Source organism: Oreochromis niloticus, linkage group LG19, assembly GCF_001858045.2.
Source record: "Oreochromis niloticus isolate F11D_XX linkage group LG19, O_niloticus_UMD_NMBU, whole genome shotgun sequence".
Lineage (NCBI taxonomy): Eukaryota > Metazoa > Chordata > Actinopteri > Cichliformes > Cichlidae > Oreochromis > Oreochromis niloticus.
Window position 1 is genome coordinate 6,244,532 of NC_031983.2, and position 16,916 is coordinate 6,261,447.

Sequence of the window (16,916 nt, forward strand, 5' to 3'; positions counted from 1 at the left end):
AATTGGTTTGCTTGAACAGGGTTGGGCCTTAAGACTCATCAAAGTGAGAAAGATGACATTTTCATCCAAGTCTGGAGAAGTTATTTCATTCTAACAGTTTTTAAATAGTGATTTACAGCAGATTTCATGAAAGAACACAAGAAAAATGGTCTAATATAAACAGGGGCTTCAACTGAGAGTTTAAATATAACTGATGTGGACATTTTTTACCCTATTTTGTTCTAAAGACCAAAGAATTCACAGATAATATGAAAAAAACTAATAAATCAATCATCCATAGTAAAACTTACCTGCAGAATATCACTGAGATCCAAGAGCATGTCTGAGAAAACCCAGGTCAAGGCAACTAAATGTTCAGGTCATGATTTGTATTTTTCCAAACAGTCAAACAGAAGAAGAGCCAGGCTGTCGTCATTTTGAGGTGATCTTGAACAACAGTTCTCCAGGTTCTCTGAAGGTCTTTACTTTTGACATTTTGCTGTTTTTCCCACTCATTTTCACTCAAGTCCTTGTACATTACATTTCAAAATGTTTAAGTAACATAAAAGATTGACCTCTGAGTCATTCAAGCATAAAACAAAAAAAAAAAGTTATGTACTCAGTGGATGAGCCAGAGTTTTATCTACATATAACAGCATATTTAGCAAAGAGCTGAAGTTAAATGACACTTTGTTACTGTTTCTTTGGTAAACACCAACAGTGTTAATATTTTTGCAGGCCTAAAAATCTATTTAGGGCAGATAAACAGTATTTAAAATCATGTAATATCCTGAGAGATGCATTTGGCCTTTCAGTTGATTCATCTACCGTTTGCTGAAGCCTCATCTGAAAGGATCTCAGTAAAAGGATGACTGTCAAGAAGTCTTTCATAAGGAAAGAGCTGAAGCAATCAAAATTACACAAGAACTGGACTGAAAATCTGTGGCAAAAATTTCTAATTTGTGATGAACACAATTTGAAACAAAACATCTCATTTAACTTCAATATACATGAAGGAAAGAGACACGACAGCCATCAGCAGGCTACAGCCATCTGTAAAACACGGTTGAGGCTCTATCATGGTTTGGGTCTATATTTCAGTCTGGTGCTGGAGATCATGTCAAAATTTCTGTAATTATTAATGCAGAAGAGATCCATCAGATACCATTCAATAGCATCTGAATGACGACAACTTTATTTTTCAGGATGACAATGATCCCAAACCAGTGCTAATGCAGTAAAAGCCAACCTGGATAGAACAAAATAACACAACAAAACTCGCCAGAGCCCAGAGCTCAACATCACTGTGGCAGTGTGGAAGCATTTTCAGAACAAATAAAAAGGTAGCCAGCATCCTCTAGGAAGCCCGAAGAACCATTTTCATGATTTTCAAGCTCGTCTGAATTACAGAAACTCTATTTTTGTCTTATAAATCTGTATTTTTGTGCTTTTTACTACACCTAGCCCCCATCTTCCTGGTGAAATATAAAGAAATGATGGGTGGCTCAAGAGTTTTGCACAGTACTATAAATATAAAGAAAGTTTTATAGATTTCCCCTACCCACCCACGAAACTAAGCACAGGTAGATTTCCTGATGGTATGACTTTGCACATGTTCAGAGGGCACCAGCGTAACCTTGACGACAAAATGAAAATTCAGTGAACACAAATCGAATGACACCCAAGTCTCACTTTAACCAGGCAACTCTTCAACAACAACAGGCCTGTCAAAGAGACACTCAGACGTCTGACCGGGTTCTGGATAGCCCGTCTTCCCAGTGCCCGACCAGCTTGAACACACTGGTCTCTATGGCGACACCTGTCTCCAGGCTGCCTATGTGGATTAGCGGAGCTCCTCTGAAAAAGGCCGCACAATGGAATTAGCAGCAGTGCAGATGAAATGCAAAAAGATAATCCCGGCATATCCCGTCTGGAAATTGCAGATGATTCCATTAATCAGGAAAATAAAGAGCAGCAGGTCCTTCAACACATCTGGATCCTGGGATGGGGGGCTACTTAGATCTTATATGGCAGCAGGAGAGATCAGAGGATATTTAATCCTCATGATCTCCGCCCTCCTCCCCCGTTACATATCTTAGAGGCTCTTGTAATATTTCACATCAGTCACAAGTCTGTACTTATATTAAACAGCATTTGATTGCCGTAGCCATTCCTGTTAATGCTGGTCAATAATTCTTCTTAATGCATTTTGCCTCTAAATTTGCAGCCCCAGAACTGGTCAAGATGTTTAAGTATGAAATTGACATGTTGAGATACCTTGAGTTGGGGTGGGGTTGGGTAACAATAAGGACATAAACCCTGGCCGATCCATTCAGTGTTATTTTTAAACTCAACAATGACACCAAAGCTTAAAGACAGGTCCATAAATAAAAGGTTTTCCCACTTTGCCCTGACCTCAATCCATCAGCACCTTTGGGATGAACTGGAACACAGGCTGTGAGTCAGACCTCATCAGCCAACATCAGTGTTGGACCCCATTATCGCTCCTGTGGCTGAATGGGAACAAATCTCAGCTACAAAAACCCGCTGCAAGCCTGAAACACCAAGAGAGTGGAGGAGCAACAGATTAATGCTCGTGGTTTGGAAATGAGATGCCCTGCAAAACCAAAAGAACTGGGTAGACTGCTGTGCAGAATAAAACAGGTAAAGCCTGCTGCTGTTGTTTCACAGCAGACACTTTATGGAAATGACCGCCCGTTTGTGTGTCTCTAACTGTAATTATCTGGCAAAAAAATGATCACACCAGGTACCATTTCCAAAAATAACAGTCTGAGCAGTTTTGAGGACAGACCGCCTTAAAAGAGGCAAAAAGACCCAAAGTTTCTGGAGCGAGATCAGAGAGGCGGTGTGATGCAGCCAGGAGGCGGCTGTGGCTGCAGAGTAATTGCCCTACTTTCTGAGTATGGCCACTCTCAGAAGGACACATTCAGAGGTCCATCAACATGTAAGAAGAGATTGTATTCAGCTGCAGTGAAAGAAGTTAATGATGGTAAAAGGTTTAAATAAATTCAGTATAATTTTATCATTTAAAACCTTGTTTTTGTTTTATTTCAGTAAAAAACTGGTCCTTAGTGCCAGACTCCAGTTCATCCACTGTCAGAAACAAGCCATTTTAACTCCTACTGTATTTAAGGCCATCCTCCCTTAAAGTAGCTTTCTTCTACTCGCAGATCGCTCTGTTAGGAACGTCCCCTCTCAGTGACATCATACAGAACCAACAGACAAGGTTAAAGATCCAAGGTCAAGATGGATTTGACACAAGCAGAGGGACAGTGGATATACTGGACAAAAGACGTCAAAGATGGACCTTACAGGCAGGAGGAAAAGTAGAAGACAGAAGGGTCATGGATATACTGAGAGCACAACAGGATGTTAAGGATAGGATGAGATGGAGGCAGATGATTCACTACGGTGAAGAAAAAGCATAACAACAAGACAAACAAGAGGTTTATGGGAAACTACTGAATTATGAGACAGCAGAAAAACTGGAAATAGAAAGAATGCATTGAAGGAAGGTAAGAAAGACAAATAGAAAATTCACAACACATGAACAATCGGTGAGCGTCTGAAAATGGATGAATGATCCCAACAGTGTGGTCGCTCCTCGTAAATTAAACCCCAAGTTTGACGGATGTTTCCCTTTTTTACTCCACTCTCCTTCTCCTTCCGTCTTTGTCCTCATCTTCCCCTGCGACAACATTACAGAGTCACCCAGCTGTGGAAAAGGAAGCAAGCAGAGCTATTTTTACCCCAGTGACACTCTTCAAAACATGCACAAACAGACAGGCCTGCGCCAACACGCGCGCACACACAAACACAAAAGCCCAGCAAACAATGCAGCAGGAATGCATTACACCCTGCTCGCCTCTTTTCATTAGGCAAACCTATCCCGGCCGTTCTGTGCAGCAGTTACATAACGCAATCACCCTCGGAGGTGAAGTGAGTCAGGAGTAAACCCACACTGAGAGCAGAAAAAAATAAATAAAGAGCTTCTGTGCTTATGAAAAAAGGATGAACCAAAAAGTCCCATTATCCCGATGATGACACATCACTCTCGACTTCAATAAGCTGCCGTTAGCGCTGTATGAAACATTTAGAAAGGCGGTGACAGGCGGCCCGGCCTCTGCAGGCTCACATCAAAAGTAACCTGCTGACTTTATTGTGCCACCCTCCATCGGTATAAAAGGCGGGTTTGCAAATTTAACTTGCAACTTTGTCTCAGCTAATACTGAACATCTGCTCAGCCGCTGCAGGAGGAGCGCGACTGAAAGGAAAGGGTTCCCTGGTGCATGCAGGAAAAGCAGCTCGGTTATGGAGGAAACTTCTTTGATCAGGCTTCCCCTCAGAGAGCATTCTTCATTACATTCATTTAAACCAACACATACAGGCAGATGGCTAACTTGCCAACTTGACGCACTTCAAATTTATCATTCTAGTTCAACTCAGCCCGATGTAGTTCCCATTAATCTCTCGATTTTGGCTCTCAGAGTCATGCTAATTTGCATTCCTTGACCCTACACATCAGACAGGCACACTAACAGCCTAGAAAGGCAGCTAGCAAACAAAACTACAAAACTGATGTTTAAGGCAGACGGTGTATTGAGTGGTGAGACCGAGAACTATTTTCTGTTGCGAAAGAGGGACATTTATCTGTTTGCCATGAGACAATCGCTTACAAGATGCCAGATATATGGCACCGCGGACACGGAACAGAAGCAGTAAGAAGAGAGGCACGCAGAAAAATATGTTTTGTGTGTTTCTTCTAAAAAGGGACAGAGTTGTGAAGGCAAGATTCATCCATAAAACAGGATGAAGCACAGCATCGTCATGGTAGGCCGTTCAGAGGGTGACTTTCATATAAACACAGGCAAAGACCTTTAATTTGCTGATACTTAATAATCATTATCATAGATGTATTTTCTTCGTAAATGCTACATGACAAGCGAAATAATGCAGTCGAGCAGGATATGTAAAAGAAACCTATGCTGGACATTTTTTTTTATTATTCAATTAAAGACTGTCAATAACTCCACATGTTAAACCCATGATGTGACTCATTTTCCCGTGTGGCCCTTAATGACACTGGGTTCAACATCCCAGAGCTACATAATTAATTTAAAACCTGTTTTGACACGATTCAGAAATTATCCACCCAGAACAATCATTTTTCCAACTGCATCAGGGATGGCCATCTGAGGAGGGAGTTTAATTAGTCTGAAATGAACTTCGTCTTTGTATTGGATATAAGTAGGATGCAGGATGCTGCCATGTGCTGCTTGTTTATCAATTAAGACTGTGTAGCAAACGCTCTGAGCCAGACACAAATTTCCCAGAGGGACAGCGAAGTATACCTCAGTCTTCATTTGCAGGTTCAGTAAGCAAAAGCTAAAAATCAGCTGAGAATCTCAGCTTGCCTGGATTCTGTAAATTGTTTTAAACTCCAATCGTTTGCCTATCACAAGAAACAGAACTGAGCAGAAAGGATACGCGGCGTTCCCTCGGTTCTGCAGACCATGTAGATGCAGGCGGCGATGACGTGGGAGGCTTTGCGGCCACGGGTCAGGTGTTTGATGAGCGCCATCTTGTAGAAGTTCAAAGCTGTGTCCATATGGTGCTGGTTCATCTGTAGCTGGTTCCCCACAATGTTGATGTGCTGTTTTGCTGGGGACACAAACAGACAGGCATCAGCTCACAGAAACACAAAGAAAAGTACAAGTGTTCTGCAACCTGCAGACTTTTAGAATCAATACAGAAAAGAAGAAAAACAAGTTTCAGGGGAGAGCTCAGCGTGTGACTGCAAGGTTTGTCTTCTGCCTGCATGAGTACGCCCAGAAACTGTCATGGAAAATAATTCTTGCATAGTGGAAGCTTTGACCTGATGATGACGACATGTGATTTAATAAATTAACAGGGAGAATTTCATGGAAGTCCAAGTGATTTTTTCCAAAGAAATCTGACATATATCATCTATGACTATCCAAGAAGATTTTGTTGAAATGTAAGTGAGAGATGGACACGTGGAGAGTTAGTTTCTTTTCTGTGGATGTGCTTAAGAAGCAAAGCATCATATCCAAGGCAAAACATGCCCTCCATACTCGCCTCATTTTAAGTTTATTATGACTGCAAAAATCGCTTTGGTGTCTTCTGAAAAGATTCAGAAAGCTGTTACAATAAGGGGAATCATCCAAAAACAGTAATACACTCAAGCATCCTTTCAATCAAAAACAACAAAGTATACCAATCAGACCCAGTTTAAAGTTTAAAGTCTGATATAACTCCAAGATCTAAAAAGTAAAGACAACAATAGTGCCCAAACCTTCCATTCTTTTACAGAAGACTATGGGCGAAAAGTCCATCGGCTCCATTCCTGATGAGTTTATAGGCTCACTCACACATTTAATCATACTTAATAGAACATTATGTTCATTTTAAAAAATTCTGCTCATTGTTAATTGGCGTACACACAGAAAGCTATTCATCTGTCATGCATCATTTTGTAGCTGATGGTCAGTCCCTACTGGTCATACCAAGCTCCTATTGCCTCAGTAACTCTCTAATGCATTTACCATGCTGGAATATGTCAGTCAGTGGTACACTGAGCCCATAAACCCTTCAGTCACTTGCCTCAAGGACTACAAAAGTTTAATTCAGAACTTCCCCACTTTGCATCACCAGGAGTCATTTTGTCTGCGGTTGCTTAAGCTCAGCAATTGTTATCAGCTTTCTATGGTCTCTGGCAATTTAACATGGGCCTGAATGCCATGGTCATTTTGGGCTTTGCATGATTTCTTCTGAACTTTTATTTTATCACGATGGAATAATTGTACGGCATACACCTTTGATGGCTTTTAATATATACTGTACATATTTGAGGTGGTGTTCAAGGTTCTACGGTTTCTTATCTTAATGAGGCCCAGTGTTAACTTTGTGTTAACATTTGATCATAATTGTGATTGTAATTGAAAACAACTGGTAGTTTATCTTCACCAGAATAAATCACATTAGTTTGACAGCATTCACTGGACCAATGCAGGGAACAATGGGAAAGTCCAAGGAACTCAATCAAGATCTAAGAAAGAGAACTGTAGATTTACACAAAGACCTCTCGAGCCATTTCTAAACAACTTCAGATTCCTAGATCAGTTCAAACAACTGTACATAAGTGCAAGTTATTCAGATGTGTCACCACTTTGCCAACGTCTGGAAGAACCCAAACTGTCAGCCTCAGATGTCAGGAAGCTGTTTAAAATGTTCAGGAAAACCCCAGAAATTCCATGGACTGAAAGTGTCCCGACCAAGAAAGAAGCTCCAAAATCAACTCTTTCAAACTCAACCTAAATTTGCAACTGTCAACATGGACAACCTTGGTGACAAGCGTTTTAAAGACATCCAGGAAAAAAGAATTTTTTAAAAACATGGCAAGAGCAAAAATGCCCAGCTCAAGGCTCCATAATGGGACTTCAATCACAAATCAATGGGTGATGTCACAGACGCTAGATCCATCTACTATACCGTATATGATAAAACCAAGCAGAACCCTACATGACAATAATAATCCTTTAGGGAACGGCCTCCCCCAGTAGTACAAGGTGTCGTTTGTTCCGTCTTCCTCCCATCACCCCCAAGCGCTCGGGGCAGATGGCTGACCTGAGCTTGGCTCTGATGAAGGTTTCTTCCTGTTTTATTCCTACTGTCGCCAAGTTCTTGCTCAAAGGGGGTCATCTGATTTTCTCTATTATTGTAGGGTTTTTAGCTGACAGTTTAAAGCATCTTGAGATGACTGTTGTTATGATTTGGCGCTATATAAACAAAATTGAATTGAATTAAAATAGGAAAACTAAACAACCCATCAGACAGTAAAACAACAGCCCATGTTCAGAGCAATAAAAAAGCATTCTGGTTAGCAGTTCGCTACATCAGTATGGTGGTAATTACACAAGCATCACTTTATGCCCAGCATCGTCTACAAGCATGTCGGAGCACACACACCTGTAGAGAGGCAGACGGATTTCATTATACACACGTGTGCAAATGTAAATGGGCACACAAAGGCCTGCATAACCACATCTTTACACGCAAATAACAGAAACAAAAAACACGTTTTCCACAGCTCACTGCACGGACCAATTCAGGTGTAGCCACAGGTGGAGGCTCCACAGAGACTTCATAATTACAGTGCTGCAGTGCGTTTCTGTGAGTTCGTGACCTCAGACAAGCTCCACATGCCAAACATTCTCATGCACGCAACCAGATGTGTGTAACCTACTAAACTGAGTTGGGTGTCTGGGAATGTGAGAGACTCGGCTCATCGTGTCTCATCGTGCTGCTCCAGCATATGTCAACACGAGCTCGTCAGACATAGCCATACCCCATCGCCGTCAGCCTAAACCACGTCTGGATGGGTGTTTGTGGTCTTAATCTCTCGCGTCACCAGCTCTAATAAAACTGTACGTGCTAGTTTGGCGGCATACAATTTTATGCACAAAATTGATTTTTGTGGCCTTAGTAAATCTGGTAGAATGAATAATCCTGGGTTATATGTCTTCTCCTATTATTTGACTAATCCTCCTACAATTCATATGCAATAAATACAGTATGTTTGTCTCTCTGTGAGCTCCTGGATTAAGACGCTCACATGTAACTGCAACAGCTCTGCTTACAGACCTGACAGAGACATTTGTTTCATTTCATTACATAAGTGTTATAGAACTGCGGCAGAAAAAAGTTTCTTATTTTACATAATTAAATGAAGCAGCATTTACTGTACGACATGGAAAGAACTGTAATGTTACTGTCAGGACAAAGTTTTCTACAAGATAAACGGGACAGCCGGGGTGGGAGGAAGTCTTTTACTGCATCGCCAAAGCACCATCCCATTGTTAAGATGCCAATTGTTGTCCACAGAATAGATAATCAGGTGTAGGTAGCTGCTCTCTAAAGCTGTGTTTGCACAGATGTGGAGAGCTCTCTATTTATTCACAAAGAGAGGGCAAGTATGAGGAGAAAGGTTAGACCAACCGCTGAGCGCTGAGTCACAGTTAACTGTGTTCACATACAGAAAAGGATGATTAACGCCACAGTAAGTAATTAGTGGACATAAGTGGACAGACAGCCAAAACAGGTAAAACAGCTTCTCCAATTATGATGGTTACTCTCCCACCTTCCATGTTTTTTTTTTTCATTTTACATCTAATTAATGGTAACAGTAGACTTATAGGATAATTAGCTCAAGTTATTTAACAGGAAAAAAAAGGAAAATACTCACAAATATACATTGATTAGTGCAATTACACATCAATTTGTTGGAAACAAATCCAATCCACGCATTCTCATGAATGAAATAATCCATTAAAAATACATAGGAGTGAGCACCAGTTTGTGAAAGTCACCATGTTGCCCCGACATACACAAAACATGTTACATATGTGGTTAGAAACAAATCACAGTCACAAATCGCGCTTTCAAACTGTGACCATTTAACATTCGCTGTTTTCTCTCCTCCCTCAGTTGCACCTCTTCCTCCTGACCTAAAGCCTCATCTCCTGAACTAGTCAGGGCTCTAACACCTGAAAACATGCATAAACATGTTTATTTATTCCTGATGTTGTCGCAGTTACCCATCGTCAGCAGATCAGACATGCAATCCTCCAGCCTCTAGACAGCTGAAAAGCAACAACAGCAGCTGGTTATTAGCTAACATTACGCCAGCTAACGTTAGGCCTGAGTGTCCTCAAAATCCCACAATCCCTGTGATAAACAGTTTGGAACCAAAATATTTTTAAAATGGGGGCTGCCCCCCCAATACAGGTTTTTTAAAAAAGGGAAGAATAAGGCACTGAAGTTGTTGCATCCTTTGCGAAAAAGTTCACTGCCATCCTCTCCAACAAAGTTTGCATCACAGATAATAAGTAGGACAGAGTCTCAGGATGCAGCTTTAATTAGAGCTCTTCTTCACAGGTTAAAGTTAGATTACTGGCCTTTTCCTCACTCTTCAGCTCAAACCCCCAAACACTCCTTAATCAGAGGCTCTAAATAAAAAAAATAAACATCACCTTATAACATTCACACCAACACAAACTGGGACACCCTGAAGGAGAGTGGCATTTACACATACATCTGATGGAACCATCCAGGGAGCTATAAATGCACTCCAGTTTTTCTTTTTAAAGAGGTAAGATAAGGACAGCAAAGACGAACATTACACCGCTCAACAAAGTGGAGGAGATATAGGTCAGTTAAATCTTTCAGTGTTTCACTGACAGCCATATTAAACCTGCTGAAGTATGGACAGTCTGAATGAATGAAGAGTTCATTAATGCCAGATGGACTTTTTTAGAACTGGAGTGCATCGCTGTTACAGTCAGACACAAAAGGTTTAAGAATACAACAACAAGGGAGCTGATCCATCCATTCATCCATTTCTAGTTTTCTAAATGTTTTTTGCTAGTTTTTTCCTGCTGATTGGCTGTATCGAGGTTTCTCACATGACACCATGCTCACATTGCTCGAGAGTTGTGAAGTGATACAACTACCAGTTGCACAAGGAAAACGTATTCCCTCACAAGCTGGTCAGTGGTTACTGGCTGTCATTGGAGGAAATTGGTTCTAAAGAGGGTGCTGCACCAAAAACCTTCTTGCGATTGCTTTTTGTTGCTAGCAGATTAGCGCTGCCACATGTAGTTTGCATGGAAGGCACCACTCAGTAACTACAAGCTAACTAGTGGAAAAAAGTGACAAGGTGTGACTCAAACTGGAAATGAAGAATATTCACGTAAAAGCCAACTTGGTGTGCTGCAGCCAAAACATGAAAACGAACCAAAACACACTTACAACACAGTAAAAGTATATTTGCATGAAAAAACACACATTTGGAACACTATCAGTTATGGATCAGCCTCCCCAGTAGGGCTGCCACGATTAGTCGACATTAAAATCGTCGAGTAAGTAGTAGGATTTAAGAGTGTAATGACGGACTGAAACAGAAGATGGCAGCACTGCATGTACAAGGATGCCAGCTGCCGTTAAACCCCGAAGAAGAAGAAGCTGTGTCCCAGAATTCATAGCGCGGCCCAGCGCAGTTGTCAACAATGGCGGCAGCTAGTTAGTTTTAATATCACTCTTATTATTCTTTCTGGGTCACAAAATAAACGTTTAACATATTTTCAGGCGAGAATATAGCTGTGTAAACCTCATATCTGCTCAGTTTATCAAGACATCACATATTTTCAAAAGCGCTCCGACGTTTTCGGAGACGTCTGTTACCCACCAGCTCGATAGCTAGCTGGGGTTGACGGCTCACTAGAGCCGGTGAGAACACCGGACTCCCGGCAAATCGTTTTCAAACCCACCGCCGTCTTTCGCTACTCAGGTTAAACATGATATATAAGTCACTTAGATAACTTAAAAAATGATATTGTTTGGCTTTTTTTAGTATTTTATTTGTTCCTGAGTAAATCGGGTTGGCTGAGATTAAAGTTATAGTTTTTACACAGCTGAATAAACATCAAGCAGAAAACTGATTGTCAGAAGTGTGAGATGCTCGAGAAAATACTCCAGTGTCCTGTTATATTTTAGATAGCAAGGAGCAGACGGCTGCGTTTTTTAAACTCCACCAAACAAACTACAAATGTCATTAAAATTTAATAAACTTATCATCTTGTCTTTAATTTTAGTTAGCACATACCTTAAACACTTAAAGCTGTAAGCTAATGATAGTTATATAAGAGCAGATCCATGCTGGTGAAATAAGCTGTACGTTTTACATCCAATGGATGCATGATCTGATTAGTCGACTAATCGCAAAAATAATCGGTGACTAGTCGACTATCAAAATAATTGTTTGTGGCAGCCCTAATCCCCAGTGTGGGAACATCTTGACAGCGAACAAAACAAAAGGCAGCCAACATCCAAAGAAGAGCTCTGAATTCCTTCAAGAAGCCTGACAGCTGAAGACTACTCAGAAAAATAACAAGCTGCTGTAGAGAGTTCAGAATGTGCTGAAGAATAAAGGTGATCATCCCAAATAATGTCCACACAATGTCTTTGTACCGTCTTCCTCCGCTAACAGTCACACCACATGGCTGCTCCTCCCAGAGCCTGGTTCTGCCGGAAGCTTCTTCCTGTTAAAAGGGTGTTCTTCCTTCCCACTGTCATCAAGTACTGCTAACAGGGGATCAACTGATAGTTGGGGTTTTCAGTTTCTCTATATTATGGTAGGGTCTTTACCTTATAATATAAAGGAGTGATAAATCTTAAAATTAAACATATATAGATAATTAATTGACCAATATCATATTTCTTAAACCATTAATCATTAGTATCGTCTTAAAAACCCTATAAGCATTGGGCTTTCTTATATAATGTATTTCCATGCTTTTTTAAAAATGTTTCAACAAATCACTGTACCCATTTCTCATTTTCCTGGCAAAATACAAAGAAATGAAGGATGGCTCAAGACTTTGTACAGTGCTACATCATAACTTGATATTGAGCTCAAGCGTGTTTTCACACTAAAATTTTCGCCTGAAGCAGTCTTTAAAGCTACATTCCAGTCATCACGCCTACACTGCGGCACACCGTGGACCAATACACGAGGGGCTGCTGATACATTATTGCCCAACACAAATACAGGAGGAGGTGGGGTCTCCGCTGCCAGACATGAATCAGTCGGTGGGGAGACAGCGGAGGCGCAGACGGCCACTGGGGAACCTTTCCAAAGGACAGGAAGAAAGGAGGAGGAAGAGAAAGAAAGAAGAAGAGTTGTTTCTCTCTCAGAGACGCCTGCAGACTCAAACAGCCACAGACGCCCATAAATCTGCCCACACGTGTGTACACCATCACCAGCTCACTCCTACTGGCAAACACAAGCCACCAACACAACACAGCCTCCCACACACAAAACCAGTGCTCAGCTACTTGGAAATATTTAAGAAGATCAATGTTACTCTCAAGCCTGCATAGTAGAACTGAAGCATGCACAAGCATGGTTAGCGTAGCATAAAGACTCTAAAGACAAAAACTTGGTCTACTGGCGTTACTAACAACCAATACACGAGGACAACAACGTCCCTCACTTGTTTCTTTTTAAGTAGTTTTCCATTATGTCAGCATATATGTGAAAAAAAAGTTGGAAGCACAGTAGCTGTATAACAAGATGGACAGCATGACAGCTCTGCAAAAACGAAGCCAGAACGTCTCAACCATCCCCTGGTGGTCAGCTGCAGTATAGCTCATAAATCCTGCTGCCCTCCAAATGCTCATTTCTGCTACTCCCTTATAGGCCAGCAACTCCGTTTGTGTGCGTACGCATTTCCCTTTGGGCAGCCTACCACTGCAAACATGCTCGTATGCATTCCTCCAATACCTCAAATGTATGTTGCTGGATGTGGAGGATGCTGTGCATCGGTCAAACCTGATGGGTTGACAAGGGGACTAAAATAGGGAAGCGAGCGAGAGTGGAGTTCTCCGGGACTGCAAGAAACGCAAAAAAACAAAAACAAAAAACCCCCTAAAAAATACACAATGAAAAACAGCTCTTCAGCTCTTTGTATACTTCTCTGGCTGATGCACCAACAACCGCACAAGCAAGCGAGGCCCACTGACTGGTTGTACCACATATTCATTGACAACAGATGCTCTCGGTGTTCCCCCGAATAACCCGGAGGAGGTGGCTGAGGAGAGGGAGGTCTGGGCCATGGTGTTTGTCTTTTTAAGCACTTTTTATGTTTGTGTGTCTCATATCAATGTCTGTGAAGGTTCTCAGTCATCCAGGTCATCGTAGTCAAAGGAATTTGCAAAGAAAAGCGTCTGGACTTCTTTAAGTTGCTTGAAGACGTTTCACCTCTCATCAGTTCTAAGGTCAAATGGCCGAGAGTCCCAGATTTAAACCCAGTGGGAGTATCCCCCCAAAGAGGGACAAAGGACCCCCTGGTGATCCTCTAATCACATGAGCCAAGGTGTGAGACATTCCAGTGTTTTCTAATTTCTGCTACATAACTTTGCACTTTTGCTGTAACAATAATAATAAAACTTTATTTATAAAGCACACTTACAAATTTCCCACCTGTGGGACTAATAAAGGTCATCTTATCTTATCTTATTAGCATTAGAACTGAATTGTGAATAGGAAAATAAATCATTAGTTTTCATTAACAAGGTTAATTTAAAATACAACACCAGTATTTAAAAGAGCCTCGATTATCTTAATAATAAACATCACATTCATTTACTAGATGGTGTGTAGTATGGAGGTCTGAGAGGTTGTGCTAAAATATTACAAGACTAAATACTATTTAGCATCCTGTGGAATAATTTAACCCACTGCTGGAGATTTGAACAGGAGGCAAATCAAGGAGTTTGGCTGGAATCTCCCAAAATTGATCCTGGAATGTACGATCGGTTTTTCTTTACATACATACATACATAAATAATATAAATACTTGCAGTAAAATTAAAAACTTCAGAACCAGAACTTCGGCAGCTCCTCCTGCTTCCTCTCCACCACATGATGATGTTCAGTGTAAAAACATGGAGGAGGCTTCCCTCCGTAGCGTCAGGTTATTTAATGTAAACCCAAGTTGCTTGACAACAGAGCGAGGTGTTTTTATACTCTTATGTTGTTCCCAGTTATATCCACACTGTATCTCCTTACTAATGAGCATGTGTAGGCTATAAGCTTGTCCTTTCCTAAAAGTTCAAACCATCCTTCAGACTCCATGTGACAGCAGAATAAAGCCCCACAAACATACACAAACAGCATGGCAGAAATATCCTACATATAAGCCTCCATCCTCACCCAGTTACAAAACACACACGCAGCATTTAACAGCAGTATTCCTCAATCCTCACCCTCCTATCTCTCCCTGCTAATCCCCTGCATCCATGCGCACACTGCCGTTACTCAGCGTCTGCTGCAGTCTGACAGCCCTGTGACTCCGTGGCTCTGTCGCATTAAACATCATCAGCTGAGCAGACGGTCGTTGCTGCGGTAACCAGCTGCTGGCAGTCGACGTCTGGGCTCTCTGTCCGGCTGCCAGCAGCCAAGCGGTTGTTTGTCTGTGTCTGCAAGTTGCTGATGCGTTTTTAGACTAGATAAAAGTCCCGTGTCAGCAAGAGCTCCAGGGACACCCACCAAGACCCCTCGAGGTTCCCACAGGGGCCCCCAGCACTTCAATTTAGAGCATGACAGGTTGATAATATCAGCTGACAGCAGCTTATTCCACACACAAAGAAAATCCAAAAGAGGAAAAAAGGAAAAAAAAAATCAATTCTGGAGGACACTGGAGTCAAAGTGAATACTGCTTTTCCATTTGGGACAACTCTCACACCACCTCGGTTGAAGAGAGCATGCTCAAATGTACTAGAAACACTCTGCTTTCAGAAAGGTGAGCTTTTACGTCACCTGGTTAAGTGACAGAAAATTATCTGCTGAATGTGCAGCTCCTTAAAGCTTTACAGCACATGATGGTGACTTTAAGTTCACTGTTTAGACGTTACTGTTTAGACTCACCATCGCTGCTCTCTCAGTGGTGTTTTCACCACAACACTCAGCTGTTTTCACAGAAAACACTCTAAAAAATTCTTGCTGGGTATTACCAGCAAGGGCATAACACCAAAACAGTAGCTGAGGTTGAGTCACACGATGCGGTACGACATATCACAGATGGATACAAGTGACTGATAAAAGCCCACACTGGTGGCTGCAAAGTCCTCAGAGTCTGCAAACAGAGGCTCACAGTTTTCCCCTAAAAGGCAAAAACCCCTAAGAGACTTGTTCTAAATGACAGTTTATTATTGTTTACAACTTTTCAAAACTTAAAGCTTTACCACGTAAAAAGCTTGACCACACACACTGCTTATTGGGACTGTCTTTTGGGGTTTTACTGGGTCCTTGCAAACTCTCCTGGTACGTAACCCTGCTGATTGCTGGGTGTAACGAAGAAACACTATAATAGTTTCAGACTGTAAAGTAAATCGAAAGCAAGCTTCTGCTGTGGCTCAAAGTTGCATTTCCGAGAGGAGGGCTTTGAGCAAACAGCATAAAATGATTCAAAGTAAACCTCCTCTGAAAATATAAAGACTTTAATCACTCGAGTGAAGTCAAAGACACCAACGTGTTGCAACGGAGCTGCTTTCAGAGAAGTTTACGCTCGACATGAAATAAGATTAAATGAATTATTGACGCCCATGCAAAAGACCTGAAGTCGTCTCCTCCTTCATTTCTTGCCCAAGCTGCATTTTGCATGAACACACAAAAATGCAACCTCGGATCACGTGTAGAACGGTGATCCCGACACTAAAGAAGCTTCTAAATGAAGAAAACAATGTTTACAGTATACAACAATACCACATGCAATGTAAATACAAACAGAATGCATTGCATTGCAAATCTCAAACCTATATTTCGTACACAATAGAGCATACAGATGTTCCAACAACTATTTAAAGCACCTCCATACTATCACAGATGCAGGCTTTTGAACTGAGGCCTGATTTCAATTCATCTTCCATTTTCCTCAGTCCCTTTTAAGTGAACTTTGGCCCAGAGAAGGCAGCGTGTTCACATGTGGCCTCTTCTTTGCATGACAGAGCTTCAACCTGCATTTATGGTTGGCACGGGGATTTGTGTTTGTCAAAGTGTTCCTGAGACAGTCCGCTGATTTGCTTGGGAGAATTATGCGTGTTATTAAAGCAGTCCCACAAGCACACAACATCCAGTCCATCTAATACACCGATTTCTCCAGCATCTCTCAGTCTGTGTATGATATTATGTACTGCAGATGAGACATTGACAATTTTACACTAAGGAACATTATTCTGAAATTGCTCTACTATTTGTAAATGTGTAAATGTGGAGGCCCTCTGTCTCTGTAAGATGCTATTTTTATGTCCAGTCATGTTACGGATTTGTTGCCAGT

General features: G+C 41.4%; 1 protein-coding gene across 1 annotated transcript in view; it reads right to left on the bottom strand.

Annotated features, from left to right (window-relative positions):
- The window catches only part of LOC100698875 (transcription factor IIIB 90 kDa subunit), a 122,029-nt gene that overhangs the window by 100,421 nt on the left and 4,692 nt on the right, over positions 1-16,916 (bottom strand). Inside the window, exons 4-5 of the mRNA XM_019348966.2 lie at positions 5,488-5,661; positions 291-322 (exon numbers count right to left, since the gene is read on the bottom strand). Of these exons, the coding sequence (XP_019204511.1) occupies positions 291-322; positions 5,488-5,661 (206 nt within the window). The remainder of the gene's footprint in view (positions 1-290; positions 323-5,487; positions 5,662-16,916) is intronic.